This window comes from Phymastichus coffea, unplaced genomic scaffold (genome assembly GCF_024137745.1).
Source record: "Phymastichus coffea isolate CEN01 unplaced genomic scaffold, Cenicafe_Pcof_1.1 PCOF00209, whole genome shotgun sequence".
Classification (NCBI taxonomy): domain Eukaryota; kingdom Metazoa; phylum Arthropoda; class Insecta; order Hymenoptera; family Eulophidae; genus Phymastichus; species Phymastichus coffea.
Window position 1 is genome coordinate 44,682 of NW_026707020.1, and position 22,831 is coordinate 67,512.

The 22,831-nt window shown below is 47.3% G+C and overlaps 5 protein-coding genes across 10 annotated transcripts in view; 1 reads left to right on the forward strand and 4 right to left on the reverse strand.

Annotated features, from left to right (window-relative positions):
• The window catches only part of LOC131674043 (sodium/potassium-transporting ATPase subunit alpha), a 44,389-nt gene extending 34,540 nt beyond the window's left edge, over positions 1-9,849 (reverse strand). The window contains exons 1-2 of one of the 2 annotated variants that reach the window (XM_058952493.1): positions 9,713-9,849; positions 9,493-9,609 (exon numbers count right to left, since the gene is read on the reverse strand). In XM_058952493.1, coding sequence (XP_058808476.1) covers positions 9,493-9,522 — 30 coding nt within the window. In that variant the 5' untranslated portion in view covers positions 9,523-9,609; positions 9,713-9,849. The remainder of the gene's footprint in view (positions 1-9,492; positions 9,610-9,712) is intronic. The other variant, XM_058952492.1, reaches the window with a different exon arrangement.
• A 4,095-nt stretch (positions 9,850-13,944) lies between these two features.
• LOC131674050 (NPC intracellular cholesterol transporter 2 homolog a-like) lies at positions 13,945-15,914 on the reverse strand. 2 transcript variants are annotated; one of them, XM_058952507.1, is made up of 3 exons: positions 15,218-15,914; positions 14,664-14,831; positions 13,945-14,328 (listed from the first exon to the last, which is right to left on the reverse strand). In XM_058952507.1, exons 1-3 carry the CDS (start codon positions 15,231-15,233, stop codon positions 14,063-14,065), a joined length of 450 nt encoding a protein of 149 aa, XP_058808490.1. In that variant the 5' UTR covers positions 15,234-15,914; the 3' UTR covers positions 13,945-14,062. The 2 variants fall into 2 exon arrangements, with proteins under 2 accessions (XP_058808490.1, XP_058808491.1); XM_058952508.1 differs by lacking the exon at positions 15,218-15,914 and adding an exon at positions 14,897-15,006.
• Positions 15,915-16,160: 246 nt separating this feature from the next.
• Positions 16,161-18,901, reverse strand: LOC131674038 (estradiol 17-beta-dehydrogenase 2). Its single transcript, XM_058952482.1, has 5 exons — positions 18,814-18,901; positions 18,140-18,451; positions 17,206-17,511; positions 16,859-17,090; positions 16,161-16,338 (listed from the first exon to the last, which is right to left on the reverse strand). Exons 1-5 carry the CDS (start codon positions 18,899-18,901, stop codon positions 16,218-16,220), a joined length of 1,059 nt encoding a protein of 352 aa, XP_058808465.1. The 3' UTR covers positions 16,161-16,217.
• A 378-nt stretch (positions 18,902-19,279) lies between these two features.
• LOC131674047 (zinc finger protein-like 1) lies at positions 19,280-21,474 on the reverse strand. 4 transcript variants are annotated; one of them, XM_058952501.1, is made up of 4 exons: positions 21,380-21,474; positions 21,106-21,239; positions 20,555-20,860; positions 19,280-20,476 (listed from the first exon to the last, which is right to left on the reverse strand). In XM_058952501.1, the coding sequence occupies exons 2-4, from the start codon at positions 21,205-21,207 to the stop codon at positions 19,922-19,924; spliced, it is 963 nt and encodes a 320-aa protein (XP_058808484.1). In that variant the 5' UTR covers positions 21,208-21,239; positions 21,380-21,474; the 3' UTR covers positions 19,280-19,921. The 4 variants fall into 4 exon arrangements, with proteins under 4 accessions (XP_058808484.1, XP_058808486.1, XP_058808487.1 ...); XM_058952503.1 differs by having other exon boundaries at positions 21,305-21,400; XM_058952504.1 differs by lacking the exon at positions 21,380-21,474 and adding an exon at positions 21,311-21,367.
• A 19-nt stretch (positions 21,475-21,493) lies between these two features.
• LOC131674049 (large ribosomal subunit protein mL66) lies at positions 21,494-22,563 on the forward strand. The gene is made up of 4 exons (XM_058952506.1): positions 21,494-21,778; positions 21,926-22,059; positions 22,144-22,267; positions 22,350-22,563. The coding sequence occupies exons 1-4, from the start codon at positions 21,679-21,681 to the stop codon at positions 22,463-22,465; spliced, it is 474 nt and encodes a 157-aa protein (XP_058808489.1). The 5' UTR covers positions 21,494-21,678; the 3' UTR covers positions 22,466-22,563.
• The last annotated feature ends 268 nt before the right edge of the window (positions 22,564-22,831 follow it).

Sequence of the window (22,831 nt, forward strand, 5' to 3'; positions counted from 1 at the left end):
ACGTTAACTTCATCCCGAGACCGGAGTCGCGTCATTCCATTGGTGTATTTTGTTCGAGCGCGTTAAGCTTGCAAGTTGACGGCTGTTGTTGTGGTTATTGCTGCGTAAAATCGGCGCCCGCGCGGCACGTTTATCGATCGCCAGCAACGGACTCGACGACGCAAGGCTCGTTGCGGATTCGTGGATCAAGTCGAAGAAACAATCGAGAAAAGCCCCGGAGGGGGGAGGGAGGAGGGAGAAGGACGCTCGTTAAATTATAAACAGGATCGCGTGGCGTGCTCGCCAACAGGCTCCAGTCGGAACGGACTGGCGACCACCTCGACTTCCCGCGGATGGAGTTGCTAATTGACTTTTCAGACGCGACAGAATTGGCATAGCATGGCAAGCGGGAGGAAACGGCCCAGCTTTGATAGTTTTCAATTATCCATCTAGCGTCGCGCAAAAGTACGATGAAACGTCGAAAGGGCGAGAGTCCGGCCAGTTTCGCCCGGCCGGAACGGTCTTTGATCAGCGAGAATGGCACGCCCATTGAAAAGCAGCTGGCGCACGGTACACGAGGGAGAGCGAGAGAGGGAGGTGCTCGCATTTAGCGCTCGATATTAGAATATATTTATCGACGCGAGCCGCTGGAAGTATCCTCCTCCTCGTGTTCTCGCCGCGACGCGCGCGCCTCTCGTCGAGAGCCCTTCGACAATCGACGGCGAATCGCCAGTCGCGTTGCGCGCGAACGATGCGCCGAGCCTCTCGCGACTCGGCTTTCTCCGAACGAGTCGGACACGGGCGGCGTAATTCAGACGAGAGCTTTCGACAAGGCTGGCCGTCGCAGCTTGCACGATGCACAACTTCCTCTTCCGCGCCCGCGGCGCACAGCAGCGGCTACGCCCATCGATCAATTTCTCGGTCGATCAACATTTCGGCTGCGCCCGAGAGGGGACGAGAACGAGAGAGAGAGAGAGAGATTCCGTCCGCGCTTGGCTTTTCTCTCAGCGAGTGCTCTTTAATGCGCTCGCCGATGATTGATGGGTTCCCGCGCGGTCGACTGTCGGCACTTGATCCGCCGGCTTTTAAGGAAATCGGGGCCGACGAGCCGTGCTTTCTTTCGAAATCGTTCGCGGCCGCTGGGCGAGCGAGACCCGTCCATGCAAGATCAATTGCATCCTTCGCCCGCGACGCCGTGCCGCAAGGTTTCCCGCGACTCTTATAATCGTCCAAAATTTCGACACTGCCATTCATCGTCGATGACAAGTGACCAACTACGGGGAGGCGTACTCGTCCACCCGAATCGGGATTTTCAGCGATCGTCCGTAGGCTCCGATTTGCCACGGCCGCCAGTCCCAAGCTGCTCTAGCTAAGAGCTTTCTCCAGAAGATCGGAGGTGCCGCGGATCAGATGGCGCGGCGCGATAGACAAATCAGAAAAATCCATCCCGCGCGCGACTGGTCGACGGGCGGAAGCGGCGAGCTGTGTAAGCAATATTAGAGACTTCCGACGGTCGACTCGATAAGTGCTTTTCGCCGGACGACGCTTGAGAAAAGTATCGGCAAGTGTAGCTCTAACGCGTGACTCACTCGCACTGACTCACGCGTGTGGTTTTCGGGTCGCGTTATTGTACTGGTACATTACGGATCGCGCTTGCAAGGCACGGTCACAAAGCTATTCCGCGTCTGATTGCTCGCTCGTTGCGCGCAATTACGTCACTTACGCGCGTGTACTGATTCCAAGCGAGACGGGAGGTAAAAAAAAAGATCTCGCGCTCGCGGTTTTCGCGGTCGCCGCGCGTCCGCGACCTTCGCTCGCGCGCGCGCGCGCACATGCGAGCCGAGAGCTATTCGGCGGTTTTAATTAACTCGATGCTGCTCGCGTAGTCGCGCGCTCCTTCTCGAAATTGGATCTCCCCGGGCGCGAGCTTATAGTTTCCTCACAATTGCCTTCCGCGGCCACGGCTGCGAGACTCCGAAATTGCGCGATGAATATTTCGACGCGGGGCTCGCAGTTAAAAACTTGCGGGATATCGATCGAAGCACGCGGCACCGCGCTTTGCCACGACGTCCAGTTGACAGCTGAGCAAACGACCAAAACAAATCTCTTGCTTCCACCTGGCTCTCGACAACTCTGTTCGACAAAATCAGTTGGCCAAAACAAAGAGAAAAGAATTTCAGCGATCGATCGTAAAAAAGAGTGGCCGCGGGAATGGAGCTGCAGGAGAGTTTGACGCAGAGGAGAGAGAGAGAGAGAGAGAGAGAGAGAGAGAGAGACAGAGAGAGGAGCTCTCGCGAGGGCTGGCAGTTAACTCGAGTATCGTCGGCGATTCTTGGGCGCGATAAGCGCGAAAGAGCGCTCGAGCTCGGCGTCCTTCGGGTTCGATAGCGCTATACAGTGTTTGCGGGCACGCGGAGCTTTCTTTTCCGCACAGCGACGGACCCAACTGACAGCTTTATTCCAAGCGGTGAAAAACTCAAGCGAGATGAAAACCGGTTGGATGCCGGCTCTCGCCCATTGACGAAACTCGCTTCAATGACGAGGAGCGTGGGAGCTCCTCGTCGCTCAATTTAATACGTGCCGTCTTTTCATGAAAACACCGCCGATTCGCACTGGTATTCATCGCGTCGCGTGAAAAAATCTCTCTCGGCCCTGTCTTCCCGCGAACGTGGATTGTCCGCCCGGTGAATTGTGCGCCGAGCGAGGAAATCGATACGCGCCTCCAATATTCGAACCTGACGCCAAGTCTTGCTTGCAAAGACCGTTTGCCAATCACCCGACGGGGTCTGAAGCGCTTATGTGACCATGCGCGTTTTTCCTCGTTTCGCTCGAGGAACAAGTTGTATTCGCCGCTGGGCGGAGCTGCCCGTGAAACGTTTCAGCGAGCTGACTTCCTTCGTGGGGCCCAACCATCGAGTCGCGAGGGTAAAAGAAAACGAGCCGGCGAATCCCTGTACTTGAACGCTATGCGCAGTTGAAGACGATCCAGACGATCCGGTTTCAATGGCTATCGCTAGTCGCGCTATTATTATTATTATTAGCGCGTGAAGCGCACTTGGAAAAAAGCAAAGTAAGTCAGTTGTTTGTTTCCGCGTATCAATTGCACGCATATTCGACTAAGTGTCTATCGACGAGCGCGCGTAAGCAGAATGATTTGATTACGCGAATTACGATTGACACGCAATCAGCGGTAATAGCCAATTTATCTCAGTTTATTCGGTGGAAAGAATATTCATGATCGCACGAGCATATGCACGGCTCGGAATCCGCTTTGTCGTTTGATCGCTTCATAGATACACGCACGCACACAGCTATTTCCATTGTAGAGTATAGTCGACTCGAGAGGTTTTGTAATGGAAATTCGCAAGATTTCACAGTCGCACAGTTGGCCTACTGATTAAATTCCCATTCGCCCTCTTTCTCGCCGTATTACGTGCGCGCGCGCGCGCGTGTGTTCCGCTGTAAGGCTACGGCGTCGATTACTATAAGCTCTAGCGGCGATGGCCAGTCTCGCGTGCGCTAAGTTTTCGACGCCGAAGGGAGCAAACTACACCTTGCAGAGCAAAAAAGGAAAAGTTTCTTCGTGACACATTTTCAGATTTTTCCCCGTTCACATTTATTGGGTCGTTTTTCGATTAACTCATTTAGGCCCATGCCAAAACTGGCTGAGATAACACCGAACTAACTATGCTAGTCATAGCGTATGGGAAAAAAGTATCGTCTTTTCCGTTTTTCCGTTGGCAATTGTTTATGTCAAATTATTTAAACAAATCATCCAAAAATTATATAAATTCTTATAAACAATTGTTACGGGCAATAGAAAAAACAGGGTATTTTTTTCTCATGTGCTACGAATGATATCGTTAGTTTGGTGTTACATCACCCAGTTTATAGACCCAGGCATAGACCTCAATGGATAAAAATCAACGAATAACTAAATCAGTTTTATCAATCTTGGAAAAGAATAGAAAAATCAAGCGAGAAGCCATTTCGAGTTTTAATTAAAAAGAAGATAAAGTAGAATAACGTTGTATTGAGTAACGCGGACGTATCGTTAGCATGAAAATAAAATTCAAAAATGACTTTATATTTCGCGAATGTACACAGTTCAACGGCGAAACTTTTTTTCGAGACTCGGAGAAGAAAAAGTAGCGACGACTGGAAAGATTCGTTACGTAACTTCGCAAACATTCAACGTGGCTGGAAAAAAAAAAGAGAAAGGAAAACTTTGTGCCCTCGGAAAGGAAAATCATTCTACCCAACTCCGAAAATCACTTACTACTCATCCCCTTCGGGGCAATCCTCTTAGGCTGTACACACTTGAGGCTGCAAATCGTATCAAGCCTCGCTGGAACGCACAGTGCGGAGAATCAAATGAAACTTGGGGAAAAAACTTGGGGGGAAAAAAAAGAGGAAATTCTGATGCAGCGGAGAAAGCCCCACCTCGGTCCGTGGCGGTCTCGCACAGCCGCCGCGGATCGATGCGGCGGCAGTGGTAGTTGGAAAACGCGCGCCCGATGACGTAACGGCCGAAGGACAACGGGCGTGTGCGCTCCGTGTAAGAGGATTATGTGTCGCCGGCTAAATTGGAGCCATTATGTTATTTCCTGCGCGCGAATTCGGACGATGTTGTTTACGCGGATTATATTTTTTGTCTCTCTCTCTCTCTCTCTCTCTCTCTCTCTCTCTCTCTCTCTCTCTCTCTCTCTCTCGAGGGGAAGCATTGCCTCGATAAAACGTTCATCCAGAAAGGAGCATAAATCCAAGCGCGAGACAGCCGGATAAGAAGTTTATCAAACGCGAGAGAAATTGCTCTCTCTCTCTCTCTTTCCCTTTGCGTAAAAGTGCTCGGGGCGCCCGAGAGTATGGCGCTGGGAAAAAGCTGGCCGCAGTGCCGAGGCCGAATCTGTCAATCTGCCGGCTGAAGAGTCAGCGTCCGGACGCCGCTTCTGCGGTGCGAGCAAGAGAGCGGCCCCCTGACACACATTGACTCGTTAAAATAACGACATAATGGCTAATTTAGCGATAATGAGCGCGAAGCCGTATCGCTCGAATTAGCGTCGAAGGTGAGACTGAAAACGCTGCCCGGCGAGCGAGCGCGCTCGCGCCGACTTGTCGCTTGGCCTTTGACGACGAGCGGATGCTTCGCTTCGCGTGCGCATAGAGAGAGAGAGAGAGAGAGCACGAGCTTTCGCCGCTGGCTGATTGAGCGCGCGGAATATTCACCGACGTGCAACGGTTTATCGCGCGCCTCGTCGAGCGCTCCGCGACCAAGAGTCGGACCATGCTTTCGGCTCTCATTCGCCGCCGCCGCCGCCGCCGCCGTACGATCGCCAGGCATTTCGGGAACGGCCTCGCGATGGAGCGCCTCGTAGCGACTTGGCTTGGCCGCGAGACGACACGGGCAGGGAGCGCACAGAAGAGGCTGCGGGTGGCGCTATCTCGCGACCGGCGGACGAGGCTCGTCGTCAATGCGTCTCCAGGCCCGTACCGCTCGCGGAAGTGCCCGCTGCTGGATCCATTCGATCGTCGCTGGCTCGCGGGCGACGGTCATCGGCGCCCGACGCCACCCCGAGAGCGCCATCGGAACCGGACCAGTCGAGCGCTCGCTGTCATAGCCACGGAGGAGCGCTCGCTCTCGGCCGACCTCGCCTCCTCCGTCCTGGAATTTCACGACGGCAGCTCACGACGGCAGCTCACGACGGCAGCGATAACAGCAGAAGAAAGCTATTCTCGCGTCTACAATTTTAAGCTAACGCGCTGCCACGATCTCCGCTCGCTCCGCCGTGAAAGCTCCACTGGTACAGCGCGTGTTCTCGATTTTTCATTCTTCCAAGAGACGGAGAAAAATGGCGCGCCGGGGCGGATACACATCGTAATGGCCTATATATTCTTTCGCGCGAGTTATTAGCGCTCGTTAGCGGCGATCAACGTTTGTATTGGTGACGGGTACTCGCCGAGATCCATCCCTCCACCTCGTGGCGAACGCGCTAATAATGCAATAAACGTTCGTCCGTCGAAATTTCGGCCGGCGAGCGTATTTTTTTCGAAACGCGAAGGACAGAAAAAAAAGCTCCCGATATACAATTTCAGATCGCGGCTCTCAATAGGATCCAAGCACAATAGACAGTTCCCCAACAAAAGCATTGGGGGTGCATACACGCGAAACAATAGTCCGTCCGATGCAGTAGTCGAGAAAAAACAGAAACTTGCCTGCCTGCCCCCCCCCCCCTCCACCCATAAAAAACGAAGAAAAACTTATTCAAGTACTACGCTGAAATAATTGCTGTAATAAAATAAGCTATTGTTTCTGTAAAGTTAACTGCAAATAGTAACCGTGAGTTTTATTCGTGTCGTTATAATAGGTTATATTAAACCTTTATTCATTTTTACTAAGACCGTAATAATTTATTTAATCATATTGAAAAGTTCATTATAACAAATACTAAATATCATTATGTACTACAATAAAAAATGTGTAATAATATACGTTAAAATACCTAGTAAAATGACTTAACAATTTTGACAATGAACATAGGAACAATTACTAGAGTTAGATTGAAGCCCCTAGCACGCGTGCAGTAGCAGAACTGCACATTGCTTATTCGATAATTTACAGGGACGACTTGTAGATGGCGGTTTAATTCTCGCGAGTGACAAAAGGAATATGTGATTATGATATCAGATAATGTCAGTTTTATGCAACTAACAGGTGAACAACGTGTAATAGGCCAATTTACGAACTAATGAAAAGATAATATGTATAATACGTATATGTATGGATAATAGCGGTAATGTATCGATGAATCGTATACGCCCTATTCCATAGAAGAATTTCATGATTAATACGATAGTAACGCTTATAGAGCTAATCTCCGGTATTATGATTATAGTAGCAATTACTCCGAGTTCCAGTAAATGTTATTACGTTTAAACAGCAATTTTTACTAGAGTCAGAGTGCATCAATATCACTACTGTTTCGCAATAATTTTTACTGCGGATTATGGCATCGTTCTCTCAGTGTGTATGCGAAAGCAAAACTCCCAACCGAGCTTGCGCGTCGATTGATCGATGGGCAGTTTGCCAGGCGAACAATACGAAAAAAAGACTCATGAAAATTATACTGGAGTAGTTTGCGTGTTAAGCTCGTTTTTGCGCACGTACGTGGGATAAAGATCCGATTTTGTAGTTTTTCTTCTCAAACGCGGTCTTCACGCTCGACCAAGTCAACACAAACGGACCGAATTGTATTTTTATGCGACCGATCGAACTGCCTGTATATTTGCTTTTAATTGGCTATTTCTATCATAGATAATCGGAAAGAAATCTCAGAAACCATAAAGCGACAAGGGTTAGTCGCGAGCCGATAACCTGCAGCAGTATCTGTCGACATTTCCATAACGACGTCCCACGAGACCGTGACGCAGATCGATGTTTTCACGGAACCTACGCGAGACGTCGTTTAAGGATCGCTTCGGCTTTTAGATCGAGTAGTGTTGGCACGCGAGAGAACTGATTATCTCGAAGAGAGAGAGAGAGAGAGAGAGAGAGAGAGAGAGAGAGAGAGAGAGACAGAACGTTGCAAATATCGAACGCGTTATCGCCTTGAACCAGACACGAAAGCCTTGATAATACACCTTTGCTTCGCTCGTTAACTGTTTCAAGCGAGTCGTTCATCAAACTATCATCGAGTTAACTTCGAAGCGAAAATCCGGAAGGCGCTCTATTAGATGAATCAAAAGTAAACCATTTCCAGCAACACACAGCTCGTCATTTGTAAATTGCAGCGCGCTTACGAGGCGGACGGGCAGGCTTCTCGTGACGCGAGTCGAAGCTCTCGCTCCAACAGCGCGCGCGTGTGCCCAGTTTAAACAATTGCCCGTCGACCATTAGCGCTCGCGTTTTTTCCCCCGATTAATCATACGTCACGGAGAGGAAGTCGTAACGCGCTTTTAGGGGACACCCCCCGTGTTTTCTCTTCTTCTTTTTTTTTTTTCTTTTCTTTTCTCGTTAATAAGCGCGCGCGTTCCCCGCTCGATCGATCGTCCGACGAAAGTCAAAGGAAACGCGTCGACGAGAGTAGCCGGCTTGCGATCTGAATCACTCTCCGCGTCACACGCACCCGACCCCCGCGAAAGGTGGCCGCGAATGAGAACGACAACAAAAAAATAGGAGCGGTCCGCACGCTCTCCCGCGTTCTGAAAACACCTGTCCACCTCGCGTGCGTGTATGTAGGGGGTGACGTCAGCGCGCGCTGCTGTCGTTGAGGTTAGGCGAGAGACACGGAGGCGACGGTTTTTTCGACAACATACGGGCGCTTTCAGTGTTGTCGACCTACTTGGGGGGGGGGGGGGGGGGGGGGGGGGGGCAAGCGCTTCTACGTATACTTTCTCGAAAAAACTACTGTGCATTTTTGCATCGGCCAAATTGAAAGACGCGTGTGTGCGCCTGTGCGTGGCTCGCTCTTTTATTTTCATTCCCGCGCGCAAAGCTAGAAAACGATATTTATTTTCTCTGCATAAGACTCGATTTGATCTTGTTATTGGATTTTGCATCACGTTTTTCCACTCTGCATTTTCTATCGCATTTTTCCAGATTGCACCAAGTCTTTTTTGCCGCTGGGTCAATGGCAAATGAAAAGTATACATTGTATACTCGTTTTGTTATCAGGGAATAACGTAATTTAAAAACGATTTGGTTTTTATCCAATAGAAGAAAAACGATAGCAATTAAGATTATTGAGAACTACTCTTCAATACTGATTAATGCATTGTAGCAAGCGATAAAAATATATTTGCTTCATTATACGTTCTCGCGCGGAAAGAAATATGAATAAAAACTAGTGACATTAAAGTATTTGGAGATCAAGGAAACATGCGAAATATTTAAGGTACCTTGAAACTATCAAAACACAGCCTGTCAAAATTGCCTAGTCCTAGATTGCACAACTAGCATTCCCAAGTAAGTTTCCTATCGACTGTTTACGTCATTTAGCTATCCTCGTTAAAAAGAAATAATATAAGCCACCAATTCGTCACTCAATGAAATTAAAAATATCAATCACCTTCCTTCTAAAAATATCATATGAGTGTGAAACCCAAAGAAGTAACCGTCGCATAAAAATAAAACGTTTCAAAAGTCGTAGGGAAATGAGTCAAAAGCACGACGATCAGTCAAAAAAATCGGAAACACATCGTATTCAGGGTGTGGTTTCCATGTGACGGCCCTGGCGTAGCTTATCGCGCAGCGACGCGCGATTTCCAAACCTCTAGCACTCGACTAAGCGAACCGAAGATACATATACATGCAGCACATCACCTAACCTCGCGGTATCATCGGTAAATGCGAGGTGATCGTCCACATAGTGTTGGCTGGCCTTGAAAAAGGTGCCACGCCCGTTGTTTCACGGGGCAATACCTACTCATCGTGTGATCGAGGTACATTTTGATGTCGGTGTGCATGTAACAAAAGTTTCGTGAACGATGTGTGGTAACATTTCCTACGGTACTCACGTCGTAGGCATCACTTTTCTTCGACGCCATCTCCAGCGAGCTGTTGGCCGGTTGCGTTCGATCGGCCTATAACCTCAAAAAATAAGCACCACCTCTCGTTCTCCTTGTTACGTAGAGCTAAACAAAAATAAAAAAAGAATTCGAAGCAAAGAACAGGCTGTGACGCGCACTCTCGACGACGAAACTTCTTGCTCGCCGATCCTCGCAGTAGAAAACTCACACTGTAATCAGCCGTAGTAACAACAAATTTATTCTTTAAGGAGATTTGCTTACGATGGTCACTACATAAACACGCACATACATCGTATCACCGTGGCGAACGTTACGGTCGCTCTGCGGGCACGCCTGTGTATACGCGATCACTCTGTCTGTCTCTGTCGTTCTTTACCACGGCCGGCTCGAGCAAAGGCAGGTTCACCGATTCTCTACCCCCTCCTCCTTATATTTCTTGCCGCACTCGTGAGCGAGCGCGACAAAGAATGTTAACGGTGAGGGGGAACGAGAGAGACGGACGATCGAGCTCCCCCCTTTCTTTTCTCCTTTTCGATTCTTTTTTCTCTCTCATGGTGCTTGCTCTTCCACCGGGTTTTCTAACTGCTGCACGCCGTCTGGAGTCTCGCGTCGGCAATACGCACGTGTACGTACGCTGCGTCACGGCAAACTCGAGGTTTTCCTTCGGTAAAGCTTTTTTTCTTCTTAAAGCGTTCGATTTATTGTAAATGGAATTTGCAATTCTATCGCGCGTACTCCTGAATCAAGGTTTATTAATTTTCGCCGATTCGCAGTTTTCGGCAAGCGGTATGCCACTTTTTTTTTTCTTCGAGTTTGAAAACTGTTATCGCGCGATTTAGCGCGCAGTGAAACGTACAGCGATCATCCTGACGGGATAATTTTTATTTTCGCAGGAAGTTCCGGGTCGAAAATTGATTGAAGCGACGATTATCGCGTTGTTTATGGGCTTCTCTTGCAAATTGCTTGGTGCAAATTATTAAAGCACGTGGATAGGTGGAAATGAGCGGCGATCAGAAAAGCCTTCTCGCGAATAAAAATATAAATGGAGTACATCGGACTGGGGAAGTGTGTCTATTAGTGTAGTTTAATTACGCTTAAATTAACCACCGCGCGAACATTTCTCATTTCGTTGACCCGCTATTCGGAACCAGTCATGCCGCTTGTAGCGAACACTCCTCCTCTACTTTTTCGAAACTTGCTGCTTTTCAAGGTAGCCGTTTTCTCGTTATTCGGACTGTCGGCAATTTGCGTTGTAACTTTTAAGGTGAATGCTTGTATCGTGTCCCAAATCGAAGTGAAGATGAGCAGTAAATACAGTTTCGTTTTACAACATACACGACTAAATATGAAACAATAACGCCGGTAGATTTGCTGGAATAATGATTTTTTGCATATGTACTAAATCTTACAAACTATTCCCAGTAAGCTTCAAGAATAAATTATGAATTTTTTTATTCAAAAAGTATAACCCATCGCCGTCGACACTGTGGCACGCTGCTAATATAACAACGCTTCGTACATCGGTTAACTAAATCGTACCGGTCGCTTCTCTTGTCAGCAAAATCCTGCCAGGTCTCAAAGCCTTTAGCGAGGCAACAGCTGTTCCCGACGAAATCACAGTCTTGCCAAAAACTATTTGACCTTCGCCACGATTATAAAACTGGAAAGAGTGTGCTGATTCGTCGAGCGTGACTGCCACCCATTGGTGTTTTCACAAGTCACGAATAAATGTATCCGATTAGCGATGTTTTCGTCAGATCGCGATTCCCTCTTTAGTTTGGTATTTCTACAGTGCGACATGATCTTGCCCAAAAGCAGCGGAAGCTCAAAGTCTCATCGTAATAACCGTGACCGTTCGTATCGAGGACATCTATCCACGAAATCCGAATAACCCGTGAACTTCAACTTATTGGCGTTCTGTGTATCAGCCATCAGCAAACTATCGCCTGTCAAAAGTTGCCTCGCAGACCACTGGCCACCGATCAAGAGCGTTTCCTCGTGCTTGTAGCTCGCTGATAACTGGTCGATGGACGAGCTGCTGGACGGGCAATTTCCCAGATGACCGAGAGAGAAGACTTCGGCAAATAAATCAGTCTGGACGGAGTGCCGCGAGCCTTCCTTTCCAACTTGATAACTGTACTCGTCGAGGTGAGAACTTGCCGGCGCTGCCAACGCGATCAATAGCGATCGGCAGCAACAGCCATTCGAATAATTGGCAATAGTGCGAGGTGCTGCAGGTTGCACCGTGACGTCGATAATGTCGTTAATTAGTTGACGCTGCAAGCTGTGCGTATCGTCACTTCTAAAGTACATTCATTATTGATCGGCAATGTCGATCTCGTTCATTTTTAGCGCGTTATGCTCTGCAAATATATCGACGATGCAACGATCGTGAAACCCAAATCATCGTTCGCTGAGTTTCCACGCGCGCGACTCGATCAGGCTATTTTTCGAGTGTCACCGCATCGATTGCGATTTGTGACATGCGCGGGCGCAATGACAATTCATTAGCGCGAGTTGCCATGCGAAACGAATGTGCGCGCGGCGTATATGCATACGCGAACAAGCGACTTCCTGTCGCGAGATGCGCGCGTACTTTCTCCTAATTATTGGCGTCCTTCTGTGCGCTCGGTGTCACGTCACAGTCAGCCACTGGCAAACCCACCGGGAGTACAGAAGTTCACAGTTCTCGCGCAACGTGGAAAGATCGCGCGTGGCTTCTCTCTGTAATCGGAAAGCAGCGCCGCGCGCGCCGTTCGAATTTCCGATGTTGGTCGTCGGAACGTGACGTCATCGCGTCCAGTAAGGTGCCGATCGAAGCCCGACGCTCAAAGAGGACAACGAGCTTGGCAGAAGTAATCTCGAGTATGCGGTATACTCTGTCTGTCGTCAACCTCGACGTATAATGCATTAGAATCCCATTTGGCCGGAGAAAGGGTATACCCTTTCGCTCGCCAGCGAAAATCTGCCTCCCGAGAGAGAGAGAGAGAGAGAGAGAGAGAGAGAGAGAAAGCTCGCCAACTTCGCCCGAAGGTCGTCGATTCCGCAGTAGTGGGACGTTTATCGGTCTCTGCCGTGCCAGTGAATCGCCCAAATTTTTCTATATCGATCCACGGGCCATGGAGTTAATCAGTGCTCGTTCGCTCGCGTCAATGGAATTTGCGGGAGAAACTCGTCCATCGAGATTATCGCACAAAACCGAGCTTTCGCTTTATTAGCATGCGTGGCAAATCACCTACGCCTCGCTTTTTTTCTCTCGCGTCCAGCGTGTATCGGACTGATACACTCTAATTTTTGCGGATACAGCGGAGAAAAAAGAACCGCGTTGATTTAACGAAGGAGCTGCTGCGCTTTTTCATCCACGATACCAAGAGGGATTAAGAATTGCACGTGTACCGCGTGACCAATTGATTCCGATAAAGTCCTCGCAGCTTGGAATTTGAAAAAGTGTTTTCTTTTTCTTTGTCCAAGTGACATTTTTCCATTAAGCACACCTTCGATCTGCTTCGCGAAGATTGGATTTTTATTGCGGCCAGACCGACGGAGCGTCCCGTGCTTTTCCGCTTTTCCAATCTTGCGCTTTGTGAATCCGATTTCATCTTCGTCGACGTCGAGTGTAATCGAAACTTGGCGAGTCGTGAAATAATCATACGAATCGCGAGAAGCACTCGAGAGCGGGTTCTTGCAAATGTACTCGGGGAGAGAGACAAGTGCTGGTCGCGAGAAAACAAGTTCACACCGACGAGAGGCGCCAGCGTAACCCAAGTCGGGCGAAAGGAGCGCGTGTTCTCGAGCGCACGAAGGAAGCCACCCTCCGGAATTCCGAGTTTCCTGCGACGCGTCTCGAGAACTTCAGTTTACTCGACAGATCGAAAGAAAGGGGGCATCGGAGGAGAAGCGAATATTTGGACTAGCCACATTAATTGGGAAAATAGAGCATCGGGATGGGAACGGCGTAGGATGACGGTAAGAGAGGATAGTCGCGCGCGGACTCGTGATCACTGATCTGAGTGAGAGAGAAAGGGCACGTAGGCCAGCGAGCACCTTTACCGAGCTACCGCTCGGGCTTACAACGTTCCCCGGCTATTTTCGCAGGCCTCGCGGGCGTTCTCCTTTGCCACAGCGCGGATCCCCCAATTTGCGGCTCTGCCGCACGAGAGCGCAAGCGTCCATCCAGCTTCTTCGGTCCTCGTCCGTGAGAAGGCGAGTGGCGAACGGGCTGGTCGTTGCGTAACGAGGCCAAGCTCGCGCGTCCTCAGCAGTGTCGTTGGCCAATTAGTCGGACGGCGCTTATATCATCGCGCAACCGAGCGAGATACGCGACGAGACTCGGGATGCACGACGAAAGTGCGTTGTAAACGAAAGTACACACGGCACACGTGAGACCGATAAGGCTGAGATTACAGATCACGATGCGAGATAAAGAGTTAAAATCTTGTATTTTCGACAATCACTCTCGCGTATGATTAACAGATAATCTAATTGACAAATGATAGCAGGTGTGCAGGCGCAGGATCTTACGATGGACTTGAGCAGCTGCGTCCGTGGCTGCGATTCACTAGTCGACAATTTCAGCAGAAAGTTGGAAGCAGACGACGGTCTCGCTGTGGTCGTCGAGGAAGGCGAACTCGATGTCGAGCGGTACCTTGGGGAAAGTTGTCTCCACAAACATGTTCAGCTGATAGGTCACCTCCTCGCCGGCGTCAAGCGGGCATTTGGCGTCCTTCAGCGTGTCGCAGGCGTTGTTCTGGTAGAACGGGTACTTCACCGTGTTACCGAAGACCGTCGCGTGCACGTCTGGCGTCAGTATCTTCGTGTCTTTCTCTGCAATGCCAAATCAAGCAAGCTTTCAGTCGCGACAGTCTATCGTGGAGAACTCGCGACGGCTCGTCGGTCCGAGCAACTTCGACCGGCCGTTTTCTCTCGAATAGCCTAATACTCCGTGGCGACGGAGGATGGAGGCTGAGCTTCGCGTTGCAGCTCGCGACCACGCTCGATCGCCGATTGTTTTCGAACGCTGCACTCGCGCAATTACGCGCATACTCGGGTCGGTCGGCCGCGCAAATGAATAACAATTACCAGGAGTTAGGCGACAAGTACGAGCTTCGAGCGCCTCTTTCGTCGCGCTAATGGCGTCAAAATAGGCAAACTCAACATACCGACGACGAAGTCCCACTCAGCGGTGATGTTCTTGCCCCTCACGAATTGGCAAGGCAGCTTGTCGCAGCCGTCGATCCTCACTTCCTTGGGCGGTGCTCCTCTGTCGCAAGACTTGACTGGCGTTGCTTGGCTCGGCGATGCCACCAACATGGCGGCGAGAATGAATCCTTCAACGAGAATGATCGCGATTGTCGTTTAACCGAAGCTAAGTCACATTTGGAGCGTCGTTCACCTGACATTAGCTTCCAAGCGCAGCTCGATCGACGCTTTCCAGTGCCAGTTAAAATATTATCAACGTCGTGATTTGTTCGCGATGTGGCATCGCTCGCTCGTCAACCGTGCCAGTTGCCACGGGAGACTCGCAATAACGAGGCTCGACGAAAGTTTTATTGGATTCCAGTGTTATTATTGCCAATGAGGAACGAACATCATACTTTTTTTGGAAGAGCCACGCGAAATCACGATGCCGATCGTGGATGCACCAACATGAGCTAGCGCCTCGACGCAACGTGGCAAGAACAAGCGTAAAAGAGAAGGGAAAGAGTCAACTTACCACAGATGAGCTTCATGTTGTGAAAAACTTGTTGACGCGCGTCCGCCGAAAACAGTGTATGCGAGTGAACGGCCGTATGAGGCGTATTTAAGGCTAGGCCTGTATCTAATCAGCACGATCAACCGAAGGCGTTCGATCATTTTTCACGGAACGGTGCTTCACCTTCTCCCTCGCGTGCGCAGCCATGTAATTGTCTTTTATCGATCTCCACGTGGCGACAAAACGGGAGCAACATTCCTAAGCGCACCTCCCTTTCGCGCCTCCGTGATGGTGCTCCGTGGTAGCGCGGAATGAGAGAGAGAGAGAGAGAGAGAGAGAGAGAGAGAGTGCGGAGTGAGTAAGACTCGCGCTGGCGTTCGGGCGACGGCCGAGCAAAATTACGCGCGACGCGTGCATCGGATGACACTCGCTCGTGACTCACTCCCTGCGCATCGTGTGCGCACGGAGCTCGGTCTGCACGGACAGAGCGTTCCTTTTCAAGATAAAGTGGCTGCAATGCAAATTGCGCCGCGCGATCGATGCACCTTCGCTACGCCGATGCTCGTAGCTGCTTGATTCTGCTCGAGCATCTGGAATGTAACGAGCACCATCGGCGGCCCAAAATCTAATCGACAAACGTGTCGAATGAAAATGCGCAGACTCCGTGTCGTCGATACCAGTACTCGCATTCGTTTTATTCCACATAAGATTGACAAACCAGTCCGTCGCTCGTCTTGCAAAAGACTTACACTTCGCTACAATGTGCAACGCACAAAGAATTGCTTTCGTCAATGGAAAATTGCAGTCGGACGCGTGATACAGTAGCTCGCTTCGCTGTAACGAAAAATACGCCGCGATGGAGACTGACCGAAAACGCCGAAGAGCTTGCGAGATCGCAGCTCGCAATCCCGAAAAATTACACCGTCCACCAGGCTAAAAACCACGTCCTTCCATTTGCAGCAGCGTCGTCGCAGATGGGATGAGCGCCAGTGCAGGCCTGCAAGCTCGCAAGCGTCTCGGCTCACCGTCTGACGGACGTCCAGCTGGGCATCCGCACGAACCTCTCGACCAACCAATCTCGAAGCGGCGTCGGTGCGACTCGAAAGAGCGCGTGGTAGATGGTATATCGCCAAGGCTCGCACCTGCGCAAACATCGACATTCGTGTGTCACCGGTAAGTGTGCGCCGCTGTTCCCTATTCCCCAGCAATGCACGGCGATTGAATTCGACGAACTTTATCGAGTGGCGCCAATCATTATCGGAAGGCACCTATCGTTCCACTTTTCTGCGAAGCGCGGAATCGCGTGTACGGAGCTTTGCTCGAGTGGTTGACATCTTGGAAGAAAAGTTGGACTTACTTTGCGAAGGATTTTATCGAGCAGTCACGCGCGACATGATTCGCGTAGCAATTGAGGAACCATGCTCAGCGTTTTCTCTTTCCGATTACTCAGAGACCAAGCGAAACGATTAACAAATTAATCGATCAGCCACAACGTGGAAACATTGCCCAACCGTAAAGTGAACGACTCGCTCTCCTTGTTCAAGTGGAAATCCAGCGCTATCTCGACGATCCTCGAATTCAATCCCGGAGACGAGCAATATAATCTCGTGGTATAATCATGGCGTAATATTGAGATTTGGCAATTTTCAGAGCGCCACTAACTTGTAGAGAGCCGACGGCCGCTGGCTGAGAAGAGCGTCGTCGAAGATCTCGTAGAGCTTGGCATTCTCGAGGCGACGCAGGCCGTTGTCGTTGGCCAGAGCGGCCAAGTAGCCGGCGTACCTGTCGAAGTAGTCGGCGTAAAAGCGCCGCGCCTCCTGGCTCATCCCGGCGCGCATCTCGTCGAAATGGCGCGACTGCTGCGAGAAGATGTTGCTCTCGGTGGGAAAGGAACCTGCGTGGGAAGCGATTGGTGCCATGAGCTTTTGCGCGAGGAAACCGCGGCTGACGAGAGGAATAAATGACGAGCGATAATCGTTAGCGCGACACGTTGCCTGTCCCATCCTCACCGGGTATGAAATTGACGACGCCGACGCCGTACTTGGCGAGCTCGACCCTCAGCGAGTCGGTCCAGGCTCGCAGAGCCGCTTTGGTGGCGCCGTAAACTGCCAGGCCGGGCAGCGACGCGAGCGCGCAGTGACTCGTCACGTTAATAATTCGGCCGCGGTGCTTCCTCAACTCGGGCAGCAGCTCTCTCGTCAGCCTCATTGTGCCCACGACATTTACTTCCACTTGGTGCCTCACCTGCCTCGTCAGCTGCCATTCGAACTCGCCGAATATCATCACCCCGGCATTGTTCACCAACGCGCGCAGTTCTGCGATATAAAGCATCATTCCAGTAAGACTATTCATGGCGCCTTCGACTGTCGTTGAGGCGACAACTCGATCAGCGATTCGTTGGCGTTGTCACTTTTTTGTCAAACACGCTTGCCACCTTCAAACGTTATCGATTCCAATGAAACACGATAAAAAATCATAAAAAAAACATTTGGACTTAGACTTGGATCTTGGACCGATCATCAGCTCCTTCGTCGGCTCATCCACAGCTCAACGATAACTCGAAAGCTCGGTTATCGCTGCGGTAAGAAAAGGTAAAGGTAATTGGCTGATGATAGGCATTTGAATGAAATTAGGTCGGTGGCTATTGAAAGCCGAACGAGATAGTAGGGCGGAGAATGAAACCGTAGGTTTTATCGTACTTTCGAGAATCGTCTATGTCGCAATCGAATTCCAGTGGTCATCAAGTTGTGTACAATAATAAAAACTTTCGATCGCGCAATCACTAGTTAATCGCGCTCGATTTAATCGCCGCATCGAGCTGCTTACTCTCGAGAGATAGCACACGCGCCTCGACTAGCAACGCAACTAGACCCGCAACGCGATCGAGCTAGCACAATATCGTTCTCCGCCATTCGCGAGCAAAGCCTTCGTGGTCCGTCTTACCCAAATGCTCGTCGTCCAGCATCCTGGTCAGCTCGTTGCCGAAAGTCCGAACGCTGGCCTCCTCCGTGACGTCCAGTGCCAGAACTCTCACTCCCCGCTTACCGAGGCACGTGGCTGCCGGTCCGTCGCGCTGCAGCACGCCGGCGACCACCGTCGCGCCTTGCTCGCGGCAGTGCAGCGCAAGACTGTAACCCAGTCCGGAGTCGCAGCCCGTGATCGCGACCACTTGCTCTGGAGCTAGAGCTCGACGACCGGCTGCACTCCACGAGCCGTACAAACGGTACGCGCATGCTGTGGAAACAACCAATGGTCATTCGGGAGGGCTGCGGCTGACCCATTGGACTTCGTCGTCAACGAGACGACAACTCGAGAGTGCGAACGGCCAGGCGGACCTCGTTACGGGCCGAGGCACTTGACGCGAACGCGAGCAACGAATGGAGATGAGGAGCTTCGAGCCTTCGAGCTGGCGGCAATAGCTTTCGCAAGAGCAAACGTACACCTGTTTTACACAGCTAGCGCCTGCTATACGTAGTGCGCAGTGGCAAATCTTAACGGGGACCCCGAGAGCTCCACTTACGAAAGCTGACGGTGCTGGAAAGAAGAGCCGTCGTTTCCTGCGAGTCGAACGAGTCGCGCCGCGAGGCGTCTGTAGACCGCTTATCGGTCGATCTTACCTATGGCGGCTACGGAGGCGGCTGCGAGAATCGTTTCCAATTGCCACCTGCGACTCGGCTGCACACTGCCGATGAAGCCGCAGGACATCGTTTCGAGATCACGCGCACCTTCCAAGGAAAATGAAAAACTAACTACGCGCCCGAGGACTCGGAGCCGAATGCTGTGAGGCCCAAAAAATATACCGACTCGACGGGTTGCTCCCCACTCCGTATCCTCAGAGCTTGTTTTTTTATTTCTACTGATCGTCTGACCTTCCTCTTCTAAGGTATAAGAGTCCAAGTATACGTAAAAGATCTCCTGTTAGATATGCGCGCGTTAAGCGTCTTTTTCATGCTCGAGCACTGAGCCTTGAACTAGCCTTCTTTTTTCGTTTCAATTATAATTCGTCATTTCAGAAATAAGAGCAATAGTCAAGCTTAACGCAAGTCAAACGATATATCGTTCAATCCAAACTACATCATTTTATTAAATTAGAATTGGAATAAAGAATACTGGTGATTTTTATGAAATCATTTAAAATTTATGCAAATAGTTCCATTTTTCAACTAGACTTATTTCGTACATTTTCGTTTATAGCTAGTCTTATTTCCATAAGCATTTACTGTAATGTTACTATATTATGTACATATTCCATATAATTAATGTTGCTACCACTCATCTACACGTATATAATTCTAACATTTCTATGATTTCACGTTATACAAATCGCGTTGTCACCACTCTCAAGTGTTCCAATTTATATTGTACCGGTAAAAAAAAACAAAAAAGTTATAGAATCACAACGAATATCATTTACAATTATTTTATACTTTCAAACATACTTTAACAAATAATAAATGACACTATAATTAGTTAAGTTAAATATAACGTTATACATGTTATTTGCTTATTCTGTTTTAATTAAACAGGTCTTGCTTACGTACAATCTTTCAGAGCAATACGTAAGAAGACTTTAAAACAGTTTACTATCAACTTGTCCAATTAATGAAACCAAAATCTCGTTTCTTCATCACTACAATAAATTTTTTTATGATTTTGCACATGTAAGTGCATTATTCCACTCTTACAGTGCAAGCTTTTATCTCAATAACAGCGCAATATATACAATTAGTTAGACTGATGCTCGTTTCCTACCCTAATCATGGGGTTATTCATAGGATCATATGAAGGGTCTCCATCAGTTGCCATTCTTCCTAACCATGAGAACAACATGATGATTATGACGAATAGGAAAATTCCAATGATAACCAGAGTAGCATATCGTTTGTGCAGTGATCCTGAAGGGTTTCTTCTAGGAGCAGGAGTTCTTGTTATCATTTTCCACCATCTAAGAAACCATTCTATCGCTGATTTTCTCTGATATTTGTTCTCATCGTGATCAAAAGAAAAATCCTTTGGATCGTCATAGGCTTCAAACACTCTTCTTGCTGTTGGATTATTAGACATGACTGAAGGTGATTCCATATTGACGACAGAGTATGGAGGTCCCAGTTTCTGATTAGCGGCATTGTTTGAAATGGTATTAGGAGATGTCATTATACTGCTTGCTCGGGATGTAGCCAGTGAAGTTGAAACATGATTCTGATATGAAGTTGATTGAGTACTGTCAGATTCCATAACATTACACATTTGATTCGGCTTTTCTTCTCTATCAAAACTCAACTAAAATGTAATAATACAGTCCAAGTTAAAAATAATGTTTATGTCATTTTGGCTAAAACAATTAATCTCTTGCATTACCAAAGGAAGTCCTTGAGCTAATCTTGCCCAATTGACTCCATTGAGCTTTTCTCTCAGCACATCTGCTACAGGAGATACCAAATTTGGCTGTGGAATGATGTGAGTATTACATGTTGGACAATCATAATTTGCAGCATTTGTAGACTCTGGTAAACTTCTGCAGTGAGCATCCAGACACCCCCAATGATAGACATGATAGCATGTTAATCGACAACATTCCCTGCTGACCAATGTTTCATTGCAGAATGTGCAGATAGGATTGCAATCACTATCTTGTAGCCATTGTATATATGATTGGATCACACACTAGAAAAACATGTTATCGAATCAGTCATCATCTATCTATAAAAGCGCTACTACTAAATTTAAACAAGTAAGGGTATTGTGATTATGCAAAAAATAATAAGTCTGATTGAATAAATAATAATTACAAATTTTAACTGATAAAACAACATTTTTGTTACATATAATGTAGATTATTATGTATTTATATGAGTTCTATTGTAGTTTTAAATGGATAGAGATCGAGAAATTAAACAAAAGAATATTACTTTGGGATGATTTGTGACCATACAGTGTTCGCAAACATTCACACGATGCTCGAAGCAAAATTGATTTGTAACTTTCCTTTTGGGACACTTGCAGAGACCCATTTTCTTTGTCGACCGGTGTAGTAGTTTCTGAACTAAAATAAATAAAAAGTTTAACTTTTACTGGAATAAAATAATTGCAATCAGTTGGCAAAATTACATCCACGATTTCACATGACGGTTATTTTGTTTTTCTCCTAACAATTATCAATCACTAAGTTATTTTTAACAGTACCGTGTATATATGCAGTTTTGCGGCCACGTCGTCTTGTTCGCGGACCCAACGTTCACTGATCCAATGGAACAAGCCAATCAGCTGGAGTTAATAGTTTTTACTATGTTTGTCGGTGTTTTGACGTTTTTCGAAAAACATGCAATGAATGAAATAATAAATTAATAATAAAAAGTTAATTTGTTGTATTACATCTGAGTATCATAATACATAAGTAGAGCCTTAATTATTTATTCGCAATAAATATTTGCTGGAGATTTTATAACCTTACTATACGTTCGCCTAGTTCTTTTTAAACTACAATGGCAATTTTTCGGTTGTTTACGAATTTTACAAAAACTTTATATTCTAATGATATCTGTAGAAGTATTTCATTATCTGCAGCAAGAAATTTAAAAGAGAGTGAGTATTTACTATTTCGTTTTACTTTAACAATTAATTCATTTCATTTTGATGAATATACTTTGAGAAAAGTTTTATTTAGGTTAATTTTGATAACCAATAGTAATTTAAAACATAGATAACAGAAATTACATCATTTTTTTACAGTCAGAGAAACAAAACAAGGCAATACAACAATAGTAGAAGGTATTATATATGCAGATCCAAAAGAACATTTAATGTTGAAACCTAAAAATGGAGCGTGTCCTATGTGTTCTGCTGGAGTTGATGTAAAGCACACAGTGAGTTCCAAGTTTAAAGTTGATGAGAAATAAGAGTTATAATAATATTATTATTCATTAACTACAATATAATCATGTGCTTAGGATGTCCTCATTCTCAAACAGTTTGTGAGACAAGATGGTTGTATGTTGCCACGAAGAATAACAGGTTTATGTTATGTACAGCAAAAACGAGTTGGCATTATGGTTACTATGGCTCACAAAGCTGGTTAGTATATATCTGTATGTACATCTAATGTACAAGTTGAATACAAATTATTTAATAACTAATTTTATCTTGCATTTTTAAGGGTTGATGGGTACATTAAAACCCAAACAATGTAAAATGGATCCAAAGAAAAGACGCGATTGGAAAAAATACAACCAATATTATTGTGAAAATACTATCAAGCAGAGATATTATTAAAATTAGATACATTGTATTGTACATATTTACAAAAAAGTATTGTTATACTTTGCTTAAAGCTCTTTACAACATAAATATAATTTCAGTTTGTATTAAAAATCACTGAAAAGCGTTTCATTCTAATTTTAACAGACAATTGATTTATCATCAAAGTAGATGTAGTAATATCTAAAAAAAAATTTTTTATTTGACACTCTGAAGAGATAAAAATTCGTTTTGCATTTAATTTTTAAACTAAAATTCAATAACGTATCCTGATCCTGTTACATTTATTCTTTTTTATCTGTAAAATTTATTAGTTAATATATATCACTTGATAATATAAAATATATAAATTTCTACACAAGTTATCTACTGATGGTCTGT

Excerpts from the sequence above, each read along its gene's own strand:
- LOC131674049 (XM_058952506.1), top strand. The coding sequence starts at position 21,679 with ATGGCAATTTTTCGGTTGTTTACGAATTTTACAAAAACTTTATATTCT. Across the intron at positions 22,060-22,143 it reads GAGTTGATGTAAAGCACACA|GATGTCCTCATTCTCAAACA; the intron begins GTGAGTTCCAAG and ends TCATGTGCTTAG. Across the intron at positions 22,268-22,349 it reads TACTATGGCTCACAAAGCTG|GGTTGATGGGTACATTAAAA; the intron begins GTTAGTATATAT and ends TGCATTTTTAAG.
- LOC131674050 (XM_058952507.1), bottom strand. Across the intron at positions 14,329-14,663 it reads TGAGTGGGACTTCGTCGTCG|AGAAAGACACGAAGATACTG; the intron begins GTATGTTGAGTT and ends TTGGCATTGCAG.
- LOC131674047 (XM_058952501.1), bottom strand. The coding sequence starts at position 21,207 with ATGGGTCTCTGCAAGTGTCCCAAAAGGAAAGTTACAAATCAATTTTGC. Across the intron at positions 20,861-21,105 it reads TGGTCACAAATCATCCCAAA|TGTGTGATCCAATCATATAT; the intron begins GTAATATTCTTT and ends ATGTTTTTCTAG. Across the intron at positions 20,477-20,554 it reads TAGCTCAAGGACTTCCTTTG|TTGAGTTTTGATAGAGAAGA; the intron begins GTAATGCAAGAG and ends ATTACATTTTAG.
- LOC131674038 (XM_058952482.1), bottom strand. The coding sequence starts at position 18,901 with ATGTCCTGCGGCTTCATCGGCAGTGTGCAGCCGAGTCGCAGGTGGCAA. Across the intron at positions 18,452-18,813 it reads CGCCTCCGTAGCCGCCATAG|GACCATTGGTTGTTTCCACA; the intron begins GTAAGATCGACC and ends GCCCTCCCGAAT. Across the intron at positions 17,512-18,139 it reads GCTGGACGACGAGCATTTGG|AACTGCGCGCGTTGGTGAAC; the intron begins GTAAGACGGACC and ends TTTATATCGCAG.